This window comes from Schistocerca cancellata, chromosome 7 (assembly GCF_023864275.1).
Source record: "Schistocerca cancellata isolate TAMUIC-IGC-003103 chromosome 7, iqSchCanc2.1, whole genome shotgun sequence".
Classification (NCBI taxonomy): Eukaryota; Metazoa; Arthropoda; class Insecta; order Orthoptera; family Acrididae; genus Schistocerca; species Schistocerca cancellata.
In genome coordinates, this window is record NC_064632.1 from 365559726 (window position 1) to 365581083 (window position 21358).

The 21358-nt window shown below is 38.3% G+C and overlaps 1 protein-coding gene across 3 annotated transcripts in view; it reads right to left on the reverse strand.

Moving 5' to 3' along the window:
* The window catches only part of LOC126092008 (polyphosphoinositide phosphatase), a 178695-nt gene that overhangs the window by 139613 nt on the left and 17724 nt on the right, over window positions 1-21358 (reverse strand). For 2 of the 3 annotated variants that reach the window (XM_049907387.1, XM_049907385.1), the window contains 2 exons: window positions 13192-13399; window positions 9738-9868 (listed from right to left, as the gene is read on the reverse strand). In XM_049907387.1, coding sequence (XP_049763344.1) covers window positions 9738-9868; window positions 13192-13399 — 339 coding nt within the window. The remainder of the gene's footprint in view (window positions 1-9737; window positions 9869-13191; window positions 13400-21358) is intronic. The other variant, XM_049907386.1, reaches the window with a different exon arrangement.

Sequence of the window (21358 nt, forward strand, 5' to 3'; positions counted from 1 at the left end):
ACCTAATCTCCTATATAAAAGATACCAACCATTTCCTCCACGAACTCTCCACAGTCCCTGTCCCTTTACCACACGGCGCGCTGCTCATCACTATTGATGCCACCTCCGTTTACACTAACATTCCTAAAGCCCATGGCCTTACCAGTACTGAACATTACATTTCTCAATACCCAACGGATTCCAAACCAACAACGTCCTTCATAGTTGCTATGCCTAACTGTGTCCTCATCCACAATTACTTCTCCCTTGAAGCCATTACCTACAAACAAATCCGGAGTACAGCTATGGGCACCCACATGGCACCATCCTATGCCCTATTCGTGGGCCATCTAGAGGAATCCTTCCTAAAAACCCTGAATCCTAAACCCCTCACCAGGTTCAGATTCATTGATGACATCTTTGTGATCAGGATCAAGGGTGGGGACACCCCATCCACATTCCTCCAGAATCTCAACAGCTTCTCCCCAATTTACTTCACCTGGTCCTACTCAACCCAACACGCCACCTTCCTAGATATTGACCTCCATCTCAAAGATGGCTACATCAGTACCTCCATCCATACCAAACCTACTACCCACCAGCAACACCTCCACTTCAACAGCTGCCACCCATTCCGTCATTCCGTACCAAGAAAACCCTTCCATACAGCCTAGACACCCATGGTCATTTCATCTTCAGTGATGAGCGATCCCTCTCGAAATATATCAAAGGTCTCACTGATGCCTTTAGAGACCACAATTATCTTCCCAACCTGGTACAAAAACAAATCTCCCGTGCCTTATCTTTTCAGTTTCCCACTACCTCCAGAAGTCCCACCGTTCAGCCTTAGAGGAGCATTCCCCTCATAACTCAGTACCACCCCGGACTGGAGAAACTGAATTACATTCTCCACCAGGGTTTCGACCATCTTTCATCGTGCCCTGAAATGAGAAATGTCCTGCCCACTGTCCTTCCCTCTCCTCCCACAGTGGTATTCTGCTGTTCACTCAACCTACACAATATACTCGTCCATTCTTACAACCCCTGCTCCCAACCCCTGTAAAAGACCTAGATGCAAGACCTGTCCCATACATCCTCCCACCACCACCTACTCCAGTCCGGTCACGTACATCACGTATCCAATTAAAGTCAGGGCCACCTGTGAAACCAGTCATGTGATCTAAAAGGTAAGCTGCAACCACTGTGCTGCATTGTATGTGGGCATGACAATGAACAAGCTGTCTGTCAGCATGAATGGCCACCGACAAACTAAGGCAAAGAAACAAGTGGACCACCCTATTGCTGAACACACTGCCAAGCATGACATCCTTCATTTCAATGATTGCTTCACAGCCTGCACCATATGGATCCTACCCAATAACACCAGCTTTTCTGAATTGCATAGGTGGGAACTTTCCCTGTACTGCATCCTACATTCCCATAACCCTCCACAGTCACCAGATCTAACTAACACCTATGGACTTTTACTTGTGGGGAAATGTGAAAGATAATGTTCTGTCGAAGTAAGCCACGCACGCTAGAGGAACTTCGCCAGAAGGTTACAGCGACGTGCAGCGATATCCACTGTAACATTGACAGACGTAGTTATGGGGACCGCTCGTTGTTCTGTTATGTGTATAGCAACCAACAGTGAACGTTTTGAACATTTAATGTAACCATGTGCTAAACTGAAGGTTGTACAATATGTGTGATCAATTATTAAATTTAAAATAAACTCACAAGTAATACTTTTCGTACCTTAAAGTGTGTATACATTTTTCTGGTGGACTCTGTATATGATTTTCCCACATCGTGGCTCTGCCTACTGTAAATTCCAGGAACTTGTTGCTGCCAAGTTCTGTTATTAATGTATCCCTAACTCTTACATTTAGTATCATTTCATTTGCTTTTCTTTTTGAAAGTGTTTCCATGTAGGTTTTCTTTTCACTTCTAATTATATTGTTTTCACTGAAATATTCTTTCGCCCTCATTATGCCCATGATAGTTCTTGTTTCTAATTATTTATTGAGTTGCTTCTCACAATGAAGGATGTATCAGCTGCATCAATGATTACCTTTTCTTTTACTAATGCTGCCATATCATTCATACACAATATAAACATTGATTGACTGGGTACTGAGCCTTGCACTACCCAATGCTTTACATTTGAAAATCAAAGTAAAAAGTTTCCACCTTATTGTTTACCTTATATCTTAATTCTACACTTTCTTCTCTCTTTCCTACAAATGATTTTATTAGACTGGTTGTATTCCTCCTGATACCATATCTATGTAGTTTATATGAGAGACAAGTCTGGCACACACAGCCCAAGGCTTTGAGAAATCCAGGAATATGCTACATACTTTCTTTTGTTCTTATAAATCTATGATTGTGTGTGTCTTGGAACTAGCCACTACTGTTTTTGTGGACTTTCCATTACCAAATCTATGGTGTGGTTCATCCACAATATTTTGTTTTTCTATGAGTTTTATAACTCCAATTTTAATAGCTTTTTCTACAGTTTTTGATGAGATAGGTGTAATTGTTATACGTCCACAGTTTTCAGGAGCTCTCATAACACAGTCTTTATAAACTGGAAGTACTTTACACTTCTGCAGATGTGTTGGGAACAGACTCTCCTTTATTACCAAGTTTACAAAGAGTGTCAGAGGCTTTGCTAGATACTGTTGGCAGTGATTACTTTTACAGGTATTCCATCTGTGCCCTTTATAATTTTTTTTACTAATTATCTTTATAGCTTCTGTTTCATCTGTTTGAAATAGGAATAGGTAATTTGTTATTCCTTGTGAAACTATATTCTTTTTAGTCAATGCATCCTTTTGTTTCATTAGCTTCCCCACTATATTTACATAATACTGGTTTAAAGTGAAACACAGTTCACATAGGTAAGTCAGTTCTTTTTGTCATGTTGTAAGTACTACGTTTCCACATGCTGTTTTATTTGATTCATTCCTGTTTGTATTCATCATATGTATGTATCAAATGACAAGTCTGTCAAAGGGATCAAAAATCAGGTGTACAAAACCTAGGATTCTAGATCAGTAGACTGATGAACACTGCCATTCCTCTAGTACTGCAAATCCTGAGCTTCCTTTAATGACTGCCATTTGCTGTGATAGTGGGAATGTTGTGTGTATTTATTATTTACATATTTTGAGTAGTGAAAATGATATATACAGAGACATAATTTTACTGATGACAGACTGAATGTTGTGTAAGGTATGTGGCCTTATTAGTTAGAGCAGTCAGTTGTGCATGTTTTCTAAAAGTTTCTTAAAAGAAAGAAGTTAATCTTTCTAAAAGTGTTTGATATTTTTTAAGTTTTATTTACAGTACACAAAAGATTTTGTTGACTGTAATTAATAAATGAAAAGCAGTATATTGTGTATATTCTACAGGATTAATTTATTCGGGTTAAATAGTTTTCAGCTTACAAGGCCATCATCAGACTTGAACTGACTGTCACCACCAAAGAAGTTACAAAGCTTGTAAACAACACTATAAAAGATGTTATTCATCTAGACTGAGTCACAAAAACATACTAAATGACATTTCTAACACTTTGATGGTAATACAACTTAAAAAGGTAAAAAGTTGACCAATAAATATATATAAAGGGAGAAAAATGGGAAAAACATTATGCTACACTGGAAAACTTTGCCTGTATAATAGTTTACATTAAATAAACAAACACAATAAAATAAAGTTAGTACTTCAAGCAGTACTGCAATGGAAAGTGATGCAGAAACCGGTTAAAAGAAAGAATTAACAATTGTAACAACAGAATCTATGGAGTACACAGAAAATTACAATAAAATAAAAATAAATTAATAAAGGCAGGAAAATGGAAGAATATGAAGGAAAAAATAGTGTGGGAACTAATGGAAAACTGAAATGATTACACAAAGTTCGGAGGAGAGGTAGTATTAAGCTGTGTTTGGTCATTTAGTATTAAATCATAACTGTGGGCTGGATGTATGTTGATCTCCAGAGCTCACAGCAGGTTGAGTGTTTGGTTCATCTTATATCCTCCTTTCAAGACACTGTTCATTCTGTTCAACTTCTCTTCCAAGTCCTTTGCTGTCTCTGACAGAATTAAAATGTCATCGGCAAACCTCCAAGCTTTCATTTCTTCTTCCTGAACTTTAATTCCTATTACAAATTTTTCTTTGGTTTCCTTCACTGCTTGTTCAGTGTACAGACTGAATAACATCAAGCACAGGGTACAACCATGACTCAGTCCCTTCTCAACCACTGCTTCCGTTTCATGCCCCTTGACACTTATAACTGCCATTTGGTTCCTGTACAAGTTGTAAATAGCCCTTCGCTTCCTATATTTTACATCTGCTACCTTCAGAATTTCAGAGAGAGTACTCCACTCAACATTGCCAAAAGATTTCTCTAAGTCTACAAATGGTATAAACATAGGTTTACCTTAAGTTAACCTTCCTTCTAAGATAAGCTGTAGGGTCAGTACTGCCTAGCATGTTTGTACATTTCTCCAGAATCCAAATTGATCTTCCCCAAGGTCTGCTTCTACCAGTGTTTCCATTCTTCTGTAAAGAATTCATCTTACTATTTTACAACCATTGCTTATTAAACAGATAGTTTGGCCATTTTCACATCTGTCAGCAACTGCATCCTTTGAAAGTCCACTGGACCTGACGGGATACCAATTCGATTCTACACAGAGTAAGCGAAAGAACTTGCCCCCCTTCTAACAGCCGTGTACCGCAAGTCTCTAGAGGAACAGAAGGTTCCAAATGATTGGAAAAGAGCACAGGTAGTCCCAGTCTTCAAGAAGGGGCGTCGAGCAGATGCGCAAAACTATAGACCTATATCTCTGACGTCGATCTGTTGTAGAATTTTAGAACATGTGTTTTGCTCGAGTATCATGTTGTTTTCGGAAACTCAGAATTTACTATGTAGGAATCAACATGGATTCCGGAAACAGCGATCGTGTGAAACCCAACTCACTTTATTTGTTCATGAGACCCAGAAAATATTAGATACAGGCTCCCAGGTAGATGCTATTTTTCTTGACTTCCGGAAGGCGTTCGATACAGTTCCGCACTGTCGCCTGATAAACAAAGTAAGAGCCTACGGAATATCGGACCAGCTGTGTGGCTGGGTTGAAGAGTTTTTAGCAAACAGAACACAGCATGTTGTTATCAACGGAGAGACCTCTACAGACATTAAAGTAACCTCTGGCGTGCCACAGGGGAGTGTTATGGGACCATTGCTTTTCGCAATATATATAAATGACCTAGTAGATAGTGTCAGAAGTTCCATGGGGCTTTTCGCGGATGATGCTGTAGTATACAGAGAAGTTGCAGCATTAGAAAATTGTAGCGAAATGCAGGAAGATCTGCAGCGGATAGGCACTTGGTGCAGGGAGTGGCAACTGACCCTTAACATAGACAAATGTAATCTATTGCGAATACATAGAAAGAAGGATCCTTTATTGTATGATTATATGATAGCGGAACAAACACTGGTAGCAGTTACTTCTGTAAAATATCTGGGAGTATGCGTGCGGAACGATTTGAAGTGGAATGATCATATAAAATTAATTGTTGGTAAGGCGGGTACCAGGTTGAGATTCATTGGGAGAGTCCTTAGAAAATGTAGTCCATCAACAAAGGAGGTGGCTTACAAAACACTCGTTCAACCTATACTTGAGTATTGCTCATCAGTGTGGGATCCGTACCAGATCGGGTTGACGGAGGAGATAGAGAAGATCCAAAGAAGAGCGGCGCGTTTCGTCACAGGGTTATTTGGTAACCGTGACAGCGTTACGGAGATGTTTAACAAACTCAAGTGGCAGACTCTGCAAGAGAGGCGCTCTGCATCGCGGTGTAGCTTGCTCGCCAGGTTTCGAGAGGGTGCGTTTCTGGATGAGGTATCGAATATATTGCTTCCCCCTACTTATACCTCCCGAGGAGATCACGAATGTAAAATTAGAGAGATTAGAGCGCGCACAGAGGCTTTCAGACAGTCGTTCTTCCCGCGAACCATACGCGACTGGAACAGGAAAGGGAGATAATGACAGTGGCACGTAAAGTGCCCTCCGCCACACACCGTTGGGTGGCTTGCGGAGTATAAATGTAGAATGTAGAATGTAAATGGAATTACTATATTCTCCTTGATGTCTGAAGGTATTTCGCCTGTCTCATACAACTTGCACACTAGATGGAAATGTTTTTTCATGGTTGGCTCTTCCAAGGCTATCAGTAACTGTGATGGAATTCACCTACCCCCAGGGCCTTGTTTCCACTTACATCTTTCAGAGCTCTAGCAAATTCTTCTCACAGTATCATATCTCCCTTCTCATATTCATTTATGTCCACTTCCATTTCTATAATGTCTTGAAGTTCATCTCCCGTATATAGACCCTCTACATACTCCTTCCATCTTTCAGCTATTCCTTCTTTGCTTAAGACTGGTTTTCCATCTGAGCTCTTGGTACAGCTGCTTCTCTTTTCCCCCAAAGGCCTCTTTAATATTCCTAAGGTAGCATCTATCTTCCTCCTAATAAAATATGCTTCTAAATCCTTACATTTGTCTTCTAGCCATTCCTGTCAATCTCGTTTTTTTTAAATGTTAGTATTGCTTTTCAGCTGCTTCATTTGCTGCATTTTTAAATTTTTTCCTTTCATCAATTAAACTCAGTATCCCTTGCATTATACAAGGATTTCTACTAGGCCTTGTCTTTTTACCTTCCTCTGCTGCCTTAAAGCTACCCGTTCGTCTCCTACTGTATTCCTTTCCCCTGTGAGAGTCACTTCTTGCCTAATGCTCCCTCTGAAACTCTCAACAACCTCTGGTTTTTTCAACTTATCCAGGCTCCATGTTCTCAATTTCCTACCTTTTTGCAATTTCTTCAGTTTTAATCTACAGTTTATAACCAACAAATTGTGGTCAGAGTCCACATCTGCCCCTTGAAATGTTTTACAATTTAATCTGGTTCCTAAATCTCTGCATTAAAAATTACATAACCAATCTGAAACCTTCCAGTGTCTCCAGGTCCCTTCCATATATACAACCTCCTTTATGATTCTTAAACCAAGGGTTAGTGATGATTAAATTATGTTCTGCACAAAATTCTACCATGTGGCTTCCTCTTTCATTTCTTTCTTCCATTCCATATTCACCTACTATTTTTTCTTCTCTACCTTTTCCTCCTATCAAATTTCAGTCACACATAACAATTACATTTTTGACTTCTTTAACTATCTGAATAATTTCTTTTATCTCACCATACATTTCTTCAATCTCTTCATCATCTGTGGAGTTAGTTGGCATACAAACTTTTACTACTGTGGCAGGCTTAGGCTTCATGTCTATCTAGGAAAACATTAATGCATTCACTATTTTGGTCACAGTAGCTTACCTGTATTCCTATTTTCTTATTAATTATTAAACCCACTCTTGCATTAACCCTATTTGTCTTTGTATTTATAATCCTATATTCTCCTGACCAGAAGTCCTGGTCCTCCTACCACTGAACTTCGTTAATTCCCACTATCTACCTTCAACCTATCCATTTACTTTTCTAAATTTTTTAACCTACCTGCCCGAATAAGGGATCTAGCATTCCATGCTCTGGTCCACAGAATGCCAGTTTGGCTTTTCCTAATGACAACATCCTCCTGAGTAGTCCCCACACAGAGATCTGAATGGGGGATTATTTCACCTCTGGAATATTTCACCCAAGAGGGCACCATCATCATTTAACCATAAAGTAGAGCTGCATGCCCTCAGAAGAAATTATGGCTCTAGTTTCCCCTTGTTTTCATCCATTTGCAGTACCAGCACAGCAGGGCCATTTTGCTTGATGTCATAAGGTCAGATCAGTCAGCATCTAGACTGCTGCCTCTGCAACTACTGAAAAGGCTGCTACCCTTCTTCATGAAGCACACATTTGTCTGATCTCTCAACAGATACCCCTCCATTGTGGATGCTCCTATGGTATGGCTATCTGTATCGCTGAAGCACGCAAACCACCCCACCCACAGCAAGGTCCATTGTTCATGGCAGGGTCGTTTTTCTACAAATTTTGAAACAATGTGTCTGTGTACTGATGTCAACTGTTAGATCTAGGAAGTTTATGGATTTGGTGCCAATCTCCATTGTGAATGGAATATTTTTATGTTGATTGTTTAAGTTATGTGAAAATGTACTGAGTGTCTTGTACTGCCAGTCCACATAGACAGCACATCATCCTCATATCTAAATCAATATTAAATATTTGCACTCAAAAGCTTCTTTATTCAAAAAAATGTTGTTCAAAATGGTCCATGAATATTTTGGTCAAAAGTGGACAAAGTGGGACCCGACAGCTAAGCCATCTAACTGTTTATACAGAGTCCCTTGGAACTGGAAATAGCTTTGTACTAAGCATGTCTGAGTGGCTAATCTCAAGTCATTTAGTTCCACAGAGTTGACAATAGACCTGCACATTAATGCTGTTAGAAAATCAATACATTCCCCTGCTGGTATGTTAGAAAACAAACTGCAGACATTAAAGGATATTAATTTATCACTGCGTGACTTAGATATATCTTTTATCTTATTTGCAAGCCCCACTGAGTTCACTACCTCAAGACCTTTAAAAAGAAATTAGTATACCTTTATACGATTTTAATGTTCTATATTAATTTTAGTACTCAGTGAGATGGTGACGTGGTTAACAGTTTAAGTTCATATTCAATGAAAATAATCAGTTATTGATAATATAATACAAACAGATGGATAAATAAGTCTTGAAATGAGACTTTCCTTCTCATCCCGTCTGGTAAGTCTCCCCTGACCAGGGGTTCTGGGTGATTTTTCTCTTAACTGTACCCTTTCCCTAAGCCTCTCCAGTCCTTTACCTTCACCATTCTTCCTTTCCCTCCAACTCTTCTGTCAAAAGAACGAGCCACTGGATCTGAAAGCCTGTAAAAGTTAAATTATTTTGTGTTTGTGTGTGTTCCCCTGATGCTGCTGGGTGAGTAGATCTTTTATCTATCCATTTATATTACAAGCTCATATTCAGGAGGACGTCAGTTCAAATCCACATCCAGCCATTACGATTTAGTTTTTGGGATGTTTTACTAAATTATACAAGAGAGCATTTTGCTCAGATAGTTCCTTTCAAATGGGTACAGCAAATTTCCTTCTCCTATCTTAGTTTATGCTGCATCTCTGATTGCCTCATTGTCCACAATACATTAAATCCTACTCTTCCTTCTATAATCTCTGGAAAGTGAGTTGTGGGCAGGCAACACATTATTATTTAAGTTCCATTTATTTATTTTTTTATCTTCTTAACTTTAATTTAGATGTGCTGTGAAACAACAAATCAATCTGAGACCTTCTTGACAGTTGCTTGTTTGTTGAGGCTACACTTATTTTGCATTTTGTTAAGGCCACACATTGTAACAATTCTGTGGTACATACAGATAAAAAAAAGAAAATCATAAATACATAAATACAGTAGTTATATTTTTACCAGCAATAATACAACAGGAGGTACTTATAAGCTAAAACACTTAAAACAACATTTAGAATCTAGTATCTCTTCCTGAATTAAGTCCTGATAGGTGCAGCAAGTAATATTCCTCATCAATCAAATATTTCTATTTCAGTGGTAAATTTATTGATTACAGCACAATATAAAACAATAGATCTGTTGCTGTTATTAGTGCTATAACTTACTGGCACATTTCAGGTGCTGAGAAAAAAATACTCACCAACAAACTGGTGTGACTTACCCTTTGTGTCAAACACCCCTTCACCATTCTCAGAACTTCCATGGTCTGGAATAACACTACGTGGCGGAGTCATGTTGCTTTGCAGTGTGTGTGTTATGTCATAGCTATAGCTGCAAAATGGATTTTACAGTTCCGTTATAGATTTAGTACATTGTAACTTTCTTTATTCTATTAAATGCAGAGCACTAGTTGAAACTATAAACTGAAAACATATTTCAAATAAAACTGTAAAAGTCTGCACTCTATCACCACAAAATGAAAAGATATGAACTATAAATACAGTATTGGTGTGGCAGATTGAGAGATATAAATTGATTCAATGGCACTCATGAAGCCTGTGGTGCACAGAAACTTCAATTATGAGCATGTTAGTTACAATGGAGCTCAGTTCCTTTTTCATTCACGGATTCAGTAAAACCAAATTGGCAACCATGGAGTAGCATGACTTCTATCCACATTTCAACATTCCACTAGCAACAAGAGCATTTATGACTGGAATGAAACTTGTATGTAAACTTGGGTATCAGAAGAGAACATCACACGAATTATGAAATGTTTTGAGTATAGACTCTGAAGAGCAAGTAGAAATCTTGCCCTACTGTAAACATTTGCCTCAGAATATAATGAGGTGGTGTTCAAATCATACTCCATACAATTGGTATCAATTGTCAAGTGAACAAGGAAATGTTTGTGGAATTTTGTGAATACAGGCTTCAAAATATGGAACAAGATGATAATGCTCTGCAACATTCAAATTTTCACATCAAAATAACTGTCACCTAAGTCAGAATGTCAATGGATACAATATTCCCTTTTGAAACTGCAAAATCCCCATTCAGTACTTCGATTATGGAAGGGACTAGATGAATGTGAATGTGTTTTGCATCATACTGCTAACACCAGGTTATGAACTTTTCTGTTTTTATGAAGACATGACTACTGATAGCAAGGAAACAGAGTGAGGTTCTATGTCTAGTTCATGTCTTGCCATTATTGGGCAAGGAAAACAAGTTCCAATAGTACAAACATAGGGAAGGAAACCAGATATGTCCTTTTAAAAGGAACCATCCTAACATTCACGATAAATGATTTACGAAAACTATAGAATAAAGCTAAGTATGGATGACCAGTCAAGGATTTGAATATCCTATCTTTCAAATGCTATTCCAGTGCCTTAACCACTTTGCACCTTTCACAGTCACTCTGCTGCAAAACAGATTTATTCCTAAAAGTAAGAGTGATAGATTTGTTACTGGTAGGTCTGAACAAAATTTCAGTGATACAGAGATTCTTCAGAAACTCAAATGGGAATCCCTGGAGGGAAGGTAGTGCTCTTTTCAGGAAATGCTATTGAGAAAATTTAGAGAATCAGCATTGGAAGCTGACTGTCGAACGATTCTGCTCCTGCCAACATACATCACACGTAAGAACCATGAAGATAAAATCTGAGAAATTTGGGCTCATACGGAGCAATACAAGCAATCATTTTTCCCTCGATCTATATGTCAATGGAACAGAAGAGGAAATGACAAGTAGTGGTACAGGGCACCCTCCTCCATGCATCTTATGCTGGCTTCCAGACTATCTATGTAGATGTAGATTTAGAAGTAGATGTAGACAGTATGTCATTTTTAAGTTTAGACAGATCTTAATACCATTGGCACAGAGATATTCAGAATTTATCAATGATATACAGGGTGATCATTAATAAAAACCAACAAGCAGCAACGATGGATTCCTAATTGGAAATGGAGGAAAAAAGGAAAAAAAGGTCCTATGAACATGTGTCTGGAAATGCATCATTGCCACGTTAGATGACACTGATGAATGGCAGTTCCTATGACCATGTATCATGTGTTCCTCATATGTTGCAGGTAGTGTGATTGACATAGCAAACTGTAAGCAGCAGAATGGCCTGTTATTCAAGGCAGCACGCGTGCGTGTGCGTGTGTGTGTGTGTGTGTGTGTGTGTGTGTGTGTGTGTGTGTGTGTGTGTGTGTGTGTTTTTTATCTATTTTTGACAAAGGCCATACTGGCTGAAAGCTTTATTTGTGACAGTCTTTTTGTTGTGCCTATCTGCAACTCAGCATCTCAGCTATATGGTGACTAGTTCATTTTTGATCTTCTCACCATCTTTGGAAACAGAAATGTCTATATCAATGTGGATTTCTTCCAAGGAAGACAGCAACTGATGAGATCTCTACCTAGAGAGAAATATTAGAAAATAATTGAGTGTGGAATTTGGACACACCATTTCATCAGTTTTAAAGCTGCATATGACTGTGTGCATAGGAGGAGATTATAGTCTACCAAAAGAAAAATGAATTTCCTGAGAATCTGGCACAATTGATGAGAATGGCAATGAACAATGTGAGGAGCAGAGCAAAGCATTGAGGAATACTGTAAGAGCCACTGGGTTTTCACAATGGTGTATGCAAATTTTTTGTAACACTGGTTTGTGATAATAAAAGCTAACCCGATGAGCAGGGGGATGAATGTCCACAAGTCAATAGAAATATTAGTCTATCCCATTGATAAAGCCTCCAGATTTTCAAGGAAAATGGAGGACTCATCAGATTAAAATAAACTGGTAGGAATATGGGAAAGACTACCAAGAGGTCATTGAGGAAACACATGGCTTAAGGAAGAGCAAACACAAAAAACATGCAACTGTAAGTAATTAGCCTATATCTGGTTATGAATTTCAGAGGGTTGCAAAGTTTAAATTACTTAAGGATGAGCCAGACCAAGGATATTTCTTAATGAATTAAACAATGACTAGTACCAGGGAATACAGCTTTCTTCTTCAAGGCTCCTGTCTCCCATTGCTAAATAAGTTATCCATATAAGGCTTTAAGACAATTGCCCACATATACTTCATAAGGGCTGTAGAGCCACAGAAGATATTACAGTTTTCACATATGATGTATACTTCATTAAATATCAAAGTATGAGACTGAGTTCACCATTTTTAATTGCCCCGTATTAACCACTGACTGAATATTTTCCTCCAAGCGTTTGCAGAAAGTTCATGGATTAAATTGTACAATCAAATACAGATTCTATTGACTTCTTGTGGCCATGGGTTATTAATATTTGGAATATTGCTACACAGGTGGTGATCTCATTTTTTTTCCCAGTTTCAACACCTGAAATATAGTTGAAACAGTAACACACTCTCTCTCTCTCTCTCTCTCTCTCTCTCTCTCTCTCTCTCTCTCTCTCTGTGTGTGTGTGTGTGTGTGTGTGTGTGTGTGTGTGTGTGTGTGTGTGTTTTTTTTGTTTGTTTTGACTTATAGCTATGAATTATGCCTGACTTATAGCTATGAATTATGCCTACAATGTTTAACACTCAGGTAGTCATGTGTTGTCTTTCACAATAAAGCCAATGTTAAGATTTTTCCGCACATCTGGAAAAAAGTTAAGGAATTACCTGAAGTAGAAGTTGCTGGACAAATCAATATTTTGAAACATCTTAACATATCTTGGTTCATCGGGATGAGAGATTCTTACACCATCATTTGGAATGTATATCATGCTAGTGTCTTCTATTTTGTAAATTGTGTGATGTCCTATAACTGCTACAAGTCGTCTTTTTGTTATTAAAATTATGTAATAGCCTTCCAGAAATCTTATGAAACCTGCAGAGCAAGGGAAAAAAACAAAAACATAGAATGGAATACATACAATCACGTATCTTAGCATAACAACTCATTTGTTTTATAAAGAAAACCTTTCAATGTTTATGTAAATTTCTATGACCAGTATATCACATTATAATATGTACATGAACCAAGCACATATAGTATATTATCATGATTCCCCTATGCTCAGCCACAAAAAGTACAAAGAGGAAAGCACAGTAATGTGATGGCAGTATTCAATGACATGGCGTCCCCCTTAGAAACCTCCATCAAAAGACGTGGAAAACACAGAGAAGAAACAAAATTGAAGGAATTTAAGATATGAGATGAGCTCTACACACACACACACACACACACACACACACACACACACACACACACACAGACAGAGAGAGATATCTTTCAATGTAGATCTCCGCAGTCACAAAGCTTGAAGCTCACAAATGTCTTTACACACTCAGCTGCCGACAGGTGTTGTTGACATACCTAGATGGGGACAGCTGAAAATGAGTGCCCCGACCAGGACTTGAACCCAGGATCTCCTGCTTACATGGCAGACACTCTATCCATCTGAGCCACCGCAGTCGCGCTATTCATCTGTGTCCTCAGTGGTTCAGATGGATAGAGCGTCTGCCATGTAAGCAGCAGATCCCGGGTTCGAGTCCTGGTCAGGGCACACATTTTCAGCTGTCCCCATCGAGGTATGTCAACAACACCTGTCAGCAGCTGAGGGTTTCAATTAATTATCATTTATTCTAGAGAAGCTGCACGATCATCAACAGCAGCTGCTCTTTCGAGAACATTTACTATCTTCATATACTTCTTTACACACCATAAAATTTGTTTATGAACTGGTTTCTTGAGCCACAATGACAATGGCGAAGTAATCCTTACTCAGCTTTCATTCATTCATTCATTCATTCAACTCTTCAGCTTATCATGACATAATTAATGACAATATAATTAATGTATGTACAGAAGGATCTTGGGGCCCAATGGGTAGTCTCATTGAACACTGATATCTGGCTGTACACTCATGAATTATTTTTCCAGTTATATATAACACAAACAAATTATTTCCTGTAGACTTCTTAACTAAGAAGGAAACTTCAAACATGTGGGGAAAGAGACATAGTAATAAATCTGTGGTGGATGACACTGAATCAATGTGACATTTCTGTAGCACTGAAGTTCCATAGCAGCAAAGAAGAGATGTGTTTCTGACATTTCCTATTTGTTTTCTCTCAGTTTCTGTTTGACTTGAACATCATTTCTTTGATTGATTATTCTTGTTTATCCTAGTGAAGTTGATGCACATGAAACCTTAATAAAGCAAATAAACATCTTACAGATAAATGATGGCTTCAAATTAATGGGTTTGACAGCAGCTATTTCTGTAGACTGTACATATAATTAATTATCATTAAAGACCATACATCATATTCTTTTGCACTTATAAGTGTTGTAAAATGAATATAATACAATTAGCTGAAAGATTGTTAATTTGAAAGTTACAATACCCAAACAATGGAAACTCCAGGTACAAATATCAACAATGTAGGAAAAAACAGACTACTACTAGTTGTAAAGAAGAAATCACTTGATTTCAATGTCTGCTTCACTACCTGAGTCATCTTGATCCTCCCCTCATCCACCAGCTTTTCTGAACAGCACAGATGGTAGTTATCTGTACAACATATTCTCTGTTCCCATAATTATCCCGGCTTAACCTACGGTAACCTGTCCCAACACCCTCCACCCAACAATTTTCACCCTCCTGTCTTATCATCTCCTCCCCATTCTCTCTCCCACCCTGTTTATTTGCAGTGCATCCACCCATCTTTCCCCCACTCCTCTACTTTTTTTGATCATGTTTTCCGCACCTTGGTGCCCCGCCACCTCCTGACACTGTGCATTTATGCAGTCTAGCCCCTCCACAATCCACAAGAGAGCACTCATCTCTCTCCCCATCCATATACTACTATCCTCCAGATTGCTGCCTGCATCCCAACTGATAGTTGCATTTTGGCCTGAGACGCTGGAGTTGGCAGTCATGTGTGCATGAGATATGCTTGCTTGTGTGTGTGAATGGTGTGTCTCTCTTTTACTGATGAATTTACGAGGGTGCATTAAATGAAAACCTTAAATATTTTTTTAAATATTGTTTATTACACAGAAGTGGTACAAAGCTGAATCACTTTTCAACATAATCTCCCCCATGCTCAATGCAAGTCCTCCAGCACCTACAAAAAGCATAAATTCCTTTAGAAAAAAATTCTTTTGGTAGTCCGCGCAACCACTCTTGCACCGCGTGGCGTACCTCTTCGTCAGAACAGAACTTCTTTCCTCCCATTGCGTCTTTGAGTGGTCCAGACATATGGAAATCACTTGGGGCAAGGTCTGGTGAGTATGGTGGATGACGAGGACACTCAAAATGAAGGTCTGTGATTGTTGCAACTGTTGTATAGGCAGTGTGGGGCCTTGCATTGTCATGTTGCAAAAGGATACCTGCCGACAGCAATCTACATCGCTCTGATTTTATTACAGGCTGCAGATGATTTTTTAGGAGATATGTGTATGATGCACTGGTGACAGTGGTCCTTCTAGGCATGTAATGCTCCAAAATGATGCCTTTTTCATCCCAAAGAGACTCAGCATAACCTTCCCTGCTGATGGTTCTGTTCGAAACTTCTTTGGTTTAGGTGATGAGGAATGGCGCCATCCCTTTCTTACTCTCTTTGTTTCCGGTTGGTGGAAGTGAACCCAGGTTTTGTCCCCAGTAACAATTCTTGCAAGGAAGCCATCACCTTCTTGTTCAAAGCGCCGAAGAAGTTCTTCACAAGCATCAATACGTCGTTCTCTCATTTCAGCAGTGAGCTGCCGTGGTACCCATCTTGCAGACACTTTGTGAAACTGGAGCACATCATGCACAATGTGATGTGCTGACACATTATTAATCTGCAAATATGCTGCAATGTCATTCAGTGTCACTCGGCAGGTTTCCTCCACTACTGCTTCAACTGCTGCAGAGTTCTGTGGAGTCACAACTCGTTGTGCCTGAACTGGACAAGGAGCATCTTCCACTGAAGTCACACCATTTGCGAACATCCTACGCCATTTGTAGACTTGCTGCTGTGACAAACATGCATCACCGTACTGAACCTTCATTCGTCGATGAATTTCAATAGGTTTCACACCTCCACTACGCAAAAACCGAATAACAGAAAGCTGTTCTTCCCTGGTGCAAGTCGCAAGTGGGGTGGCCATATTTATACTGATACTGTGACGGTATGTGTACATCTGCTCTATGCTGCCACCTACAGGCCATTCTGCATGCTGTTTGTAGCACGCTTACCAACTTACAGGATAACGGCGCAAAATTTCAATTTGTTACTACAAATTTAACGTTTTCATTTGACTCACCCTCGTATAATTAGTAATAATCGTCTGTTGACTTTTCTTGTATGCAATGATACTAATATTCTTTAACGGAAATTCATTTTCTTTAGGCTGCATTCTAGATGTACATCTCGATGTGCTGCAGCTCAAAAAATTGTCTTGTAGAGATTGCAAGGGTACCAACAACACATGTATATAGGCCTGGTGATGATTTTGTAAGTTTACGCAGATATTTTTTTACTTTATTTTTATTTTATTTATTTATTTACCCATCCACAGACAACAAATATTGTATGAGTACTGTCCAGATGTACACACAAATTTTACATGAAATCATTATAAGGAAATGGGTCAAACAGATACATATACAAAGTAACACACACAAAATAATATGAAGTCTTACAATACATATTAATGCAAATTTATAACATATAAGCTTCAGTTGTTATTAATTGCTAGTCTGTTTTTCATAGGCCTTAACTTTTGTTTTCTCTAACCAGCAAATTCTGTTATACACAACATCGACTCAGTAAATATGTTGCATTGAACAATGGCTGTCCATTAAATCTGTAAATCTTACAAAAAAAGTTAAGCAGTGAAAGACAGTATTATCAGTTTTGTGTTATATAAATGAAATCAGAAAAATGTTATTGGCCAACTTAGTCAATTACTGAGTGAAAATTTTGTTGGAGTAGAAATTTTTTAAATTCTGCTTGAAATTTATTCTTTTCTCCTAACTTTTTGCTGTAGACTGGAAGTCTGTTGCAAACTTTAATACCAGTATGTGACATGTACCTTTGTGTGTTCTTTTTTTTGTTTGTTGAGTATGGCATGCTGTGGTATTTTGGGTACTGTAGTTATGAATATCAGCATTTGTCTGAAAATCTGCAATGTGGGCCATGATATATAAAATACATTTGCGTGTGCGTGTGTGTGTGTGTGGGGGGGGGGGGGGGGGGGGTATTATTAGTATTTTAAGCAGTCTGAATACGGGATTGCAGGAGCCTGCAGAGGACTGACTGGCCGATTGACTGTTATTATTTCAATAGCACTCTTCTGTAATGAAAAAAATTGTTTTAGGTAGCAATTGGTGGAATTTCAAAATTTCATTCCACATACTGCAAGAGATTGACAATAGCTGAAAAATGTCATCCTGGCAACTTCTGAGATGCAAATGTTTGTGATAACTGTAAGAGCAAACTAGGCTGAATTGAGCATCTGTGCAAATTTTATTGTTTACTTATAATAATTTAAGTTTTCATCAACACGAATCTCCAGCAATTTTGTAATTGTTACTCTGTTGATGACTGTGTCACCTAACACTAGATCTAGAGTTAGCTACAGTAATGTGTGTTCATATCCAACAAAAGTTATAGTTTTTGTCATTGCTTTTATGCTTGACACAACCAAGAAGAATTTCTTTTTTTTTTTTTTTTCCTTAGCTATGAACTGAATTCTGGCATGGACATTGTTCAAGTGGTTTTGGAAACCACATTACCATTTCTCACCATGACTGTATATACCATTAGATGTTGCAGGTGAAGTCTGGTTTCCTGACTACTCCATAAAGAGATTTGGCAACCACATAACTCAGTGGAATTCTTTCTGTTCACAGAAATCTCTTAACACCCAGAAAAGTGGGTTTTTCAGATAAGCTTATTCGCAGTACAGCTCAAGGCTTACACACTGAACAAACTGAATATTGCGAAAGCAGCATAAAGACAATACAAGTATATAAACCATCAAGTGGTTCCAAGGATGCCTCAGAATGACAGAGAATAAACCAGAGCTGATCAATGCTTCAGAATGGAAAAGAATAAACCAAAGCCACTAAAAGGTTCCAATGATGCCTCAGAATGGAAAAGAATAAACCAGAGCCAATCATACTGACAAAGTATAAAGGTGATATGGAGATACATAAAAGATTATACTGAGATGACTGGAAAGACCCATCAGCATCATGATCAGTAAACATAAAAGCCATTGTGGCTATGATACAAGATCAAATTAACCCTGGCCAAACCATCACAGAATGACAACAGTCACATAACACAATTTACTGATATGCATGTTCTGTTAAAAGCAAACTTTTTACCTTGTTGTTGAAATATCAGTGGAATTGAAGAAGAAATTCAGTAAGATGGAACAATTTGTTTGTTGCTGTTGTTACCTCAGTCCAGTAGCTGGTTTGATTCAGTTCTCCACAACAGACTATAACATGTAAGTACCTTCATCATTTCTGCACAACTAATGCAGGCTACGTCCACTTGCTTACTTTGTTCAAGCTTTAGTTGGCCTCTACAGTCTTCCTGCATCCCCAAACTTATGCATCACAACATTAACTATTTCTTGTTGCCTCATGATATGCCCTGTCAACATACATTTTTTTAGTCAAATGGTGCAATAAATATATAGGGCACACAATGCAAAAACAGTGACAGACCACTTTGTGGTACCTTGATGTGTGAGATGTCATGATTTAGGTCAGATAGCAAAGTACTGTTCTGCTGAAAAGTCTGTGTATGGTAACAGTGATATTACAAAGTCTACAACATGCCTGTTATTGATATTACTATTATTTATGACACCAGTTAAGGTATCTTGAGAAGAAGTAAGCAAGAAGAGCCTCAAACACTGACAATAGTGTTCAGGTGCCTGGTGACATGGACACGAAAGGAAAGAAAAGTCGCTTTTCATCATGGCAAGAGGCCGACTGCATGCAGTTAAAAGTCACTGAATTTCTGAAACAGCTTAAAAATAACCCTAGCATTAGAACATTTTTTTCCTGAATGGAAAAATTGTAATACAGAAAATTCAAACAAGTTTTCATTATGCTCTCCCAGGAATAGCAAGAACAGCAACAAATTATGACAGGGAGATATCTTGCACTGTTCAGTGTTTCCTCAACATCAGTGTTGTACAGTCACTGTAGGCTACAATTATAGTCACACTGTTATGCCCAAAGCTGGTTCTCTATGTTGCTATCTGAGACTCACTCATAATTGCTGCTCTTTTGCTCACTGCCACTCTCAGAAACTGCCACCACAAAAACCAAGACAAAATCTGCTCTCATCATTAAGGTCCCTCTAGTAGTATCTCCCCTCTGGGGCAGACAGCATAGTGATGAGATGTAACAGGACCAGCAAATAGTTTCTAATTTTCCTAGAAAACACTTTTGACAACAATGGACCTAATTTAATTTATGCTCCAGTCTGTACATAATCAGTAACAGCTGTTTTGGTAGTGTGGTAATCCAAGCACGGACCTGTATGGTACCATCACCAGGTAGCAGAATGACAAACGTTGTGCACTGTTCAAAACAATAACAAAACTGAAACAATGAAACCCCTATTTTAAGTTTTTGTGTGGTCCAGATTTAAAATACGTAAAATTGAGGAACATGCAGAAGTGAGGAAAATGTCAAAACCCCCCAAAATATGATCAAAAACACATGTAATTGGCATATATGATTAAAAATCACAATCCCCTCCAATACTTTGCATAAAATCTGTCTAAGTGAAGGAAATTAAATGTACAATACAATGTTTATACAATAATTTGTGGTAATGAATTTCATCAGTTCCTAAAAAATCACAGATGTGTAACAACAAGTAAAAACTCATTGAAAAATTGAAATTGGTATCTCGAGTAAAGGTAACTGAGCTGTTTTCTGACATGCTATGACCACAAATCATACATTTAAAACACATGTTTTTGAGAGATCATCCTTTGTGCTCATCCAGAAAAAAGCAAAAAATTGATGAACATGTTGAACCAAATACACCATATCAGCTAAGTCGTTAAACCATAAACTAGTGGACATCTGCTTAATAAGATACTTTGTCACAATTGCTGTTATTATTTATTGCTTTTCTTATGAGCCACACTTTGTATGGTCACCACCATTAAAGTGTTATTTTAGGATTAAAGAGAGAAACAGATGTGGAAAAATGAGTTTGCTTCCCCAATTGATATTACAAGCTTATTAGAAGTCATCTCAGGGAATTTATGTACACTGTGTGAAATTTAAATCTGAAAGAAAGTTCAGGTGCTACAGTTTTGCTTCATGCCCTCTATCACTGCTGCAAATCTTTACAATCTACTGTGTGTGGTGTGCATGGTGGAAAGTATATACATGAGCTCTGTATGTAGTTGTTGCAACTGCATCATGTCAGATTTGAACATGACAGTCTTTAAAATGTGCTATCGCAAAACCCTTGTTCTATTTCTGTGTGAAATCTCTGTCATAGCACATCATCTGCACAAAGAGTATATTTTCAGCACTTCACAAAATACTTTCACCCTTACCAGCACTCCTGTCACTGAAGGGTCACTTCTCCAAACTTCCAGTAGGTGAGCTCATTTTACATGTGTTAGTATTGTGTGGTGGCTGTGGTGGCGGTGCTGGCTACTGTGTGACTCCACAAGTCACCAACCAATAAAGTTCACTAGCAGTAAATGGACAACATTTCCTCAATTATGACCAAGCATATTCTTCAAGACTCAGTGTTTGAATTTAAAAGGTCGATGATTGATACTGATGCTGACCACAGTCCA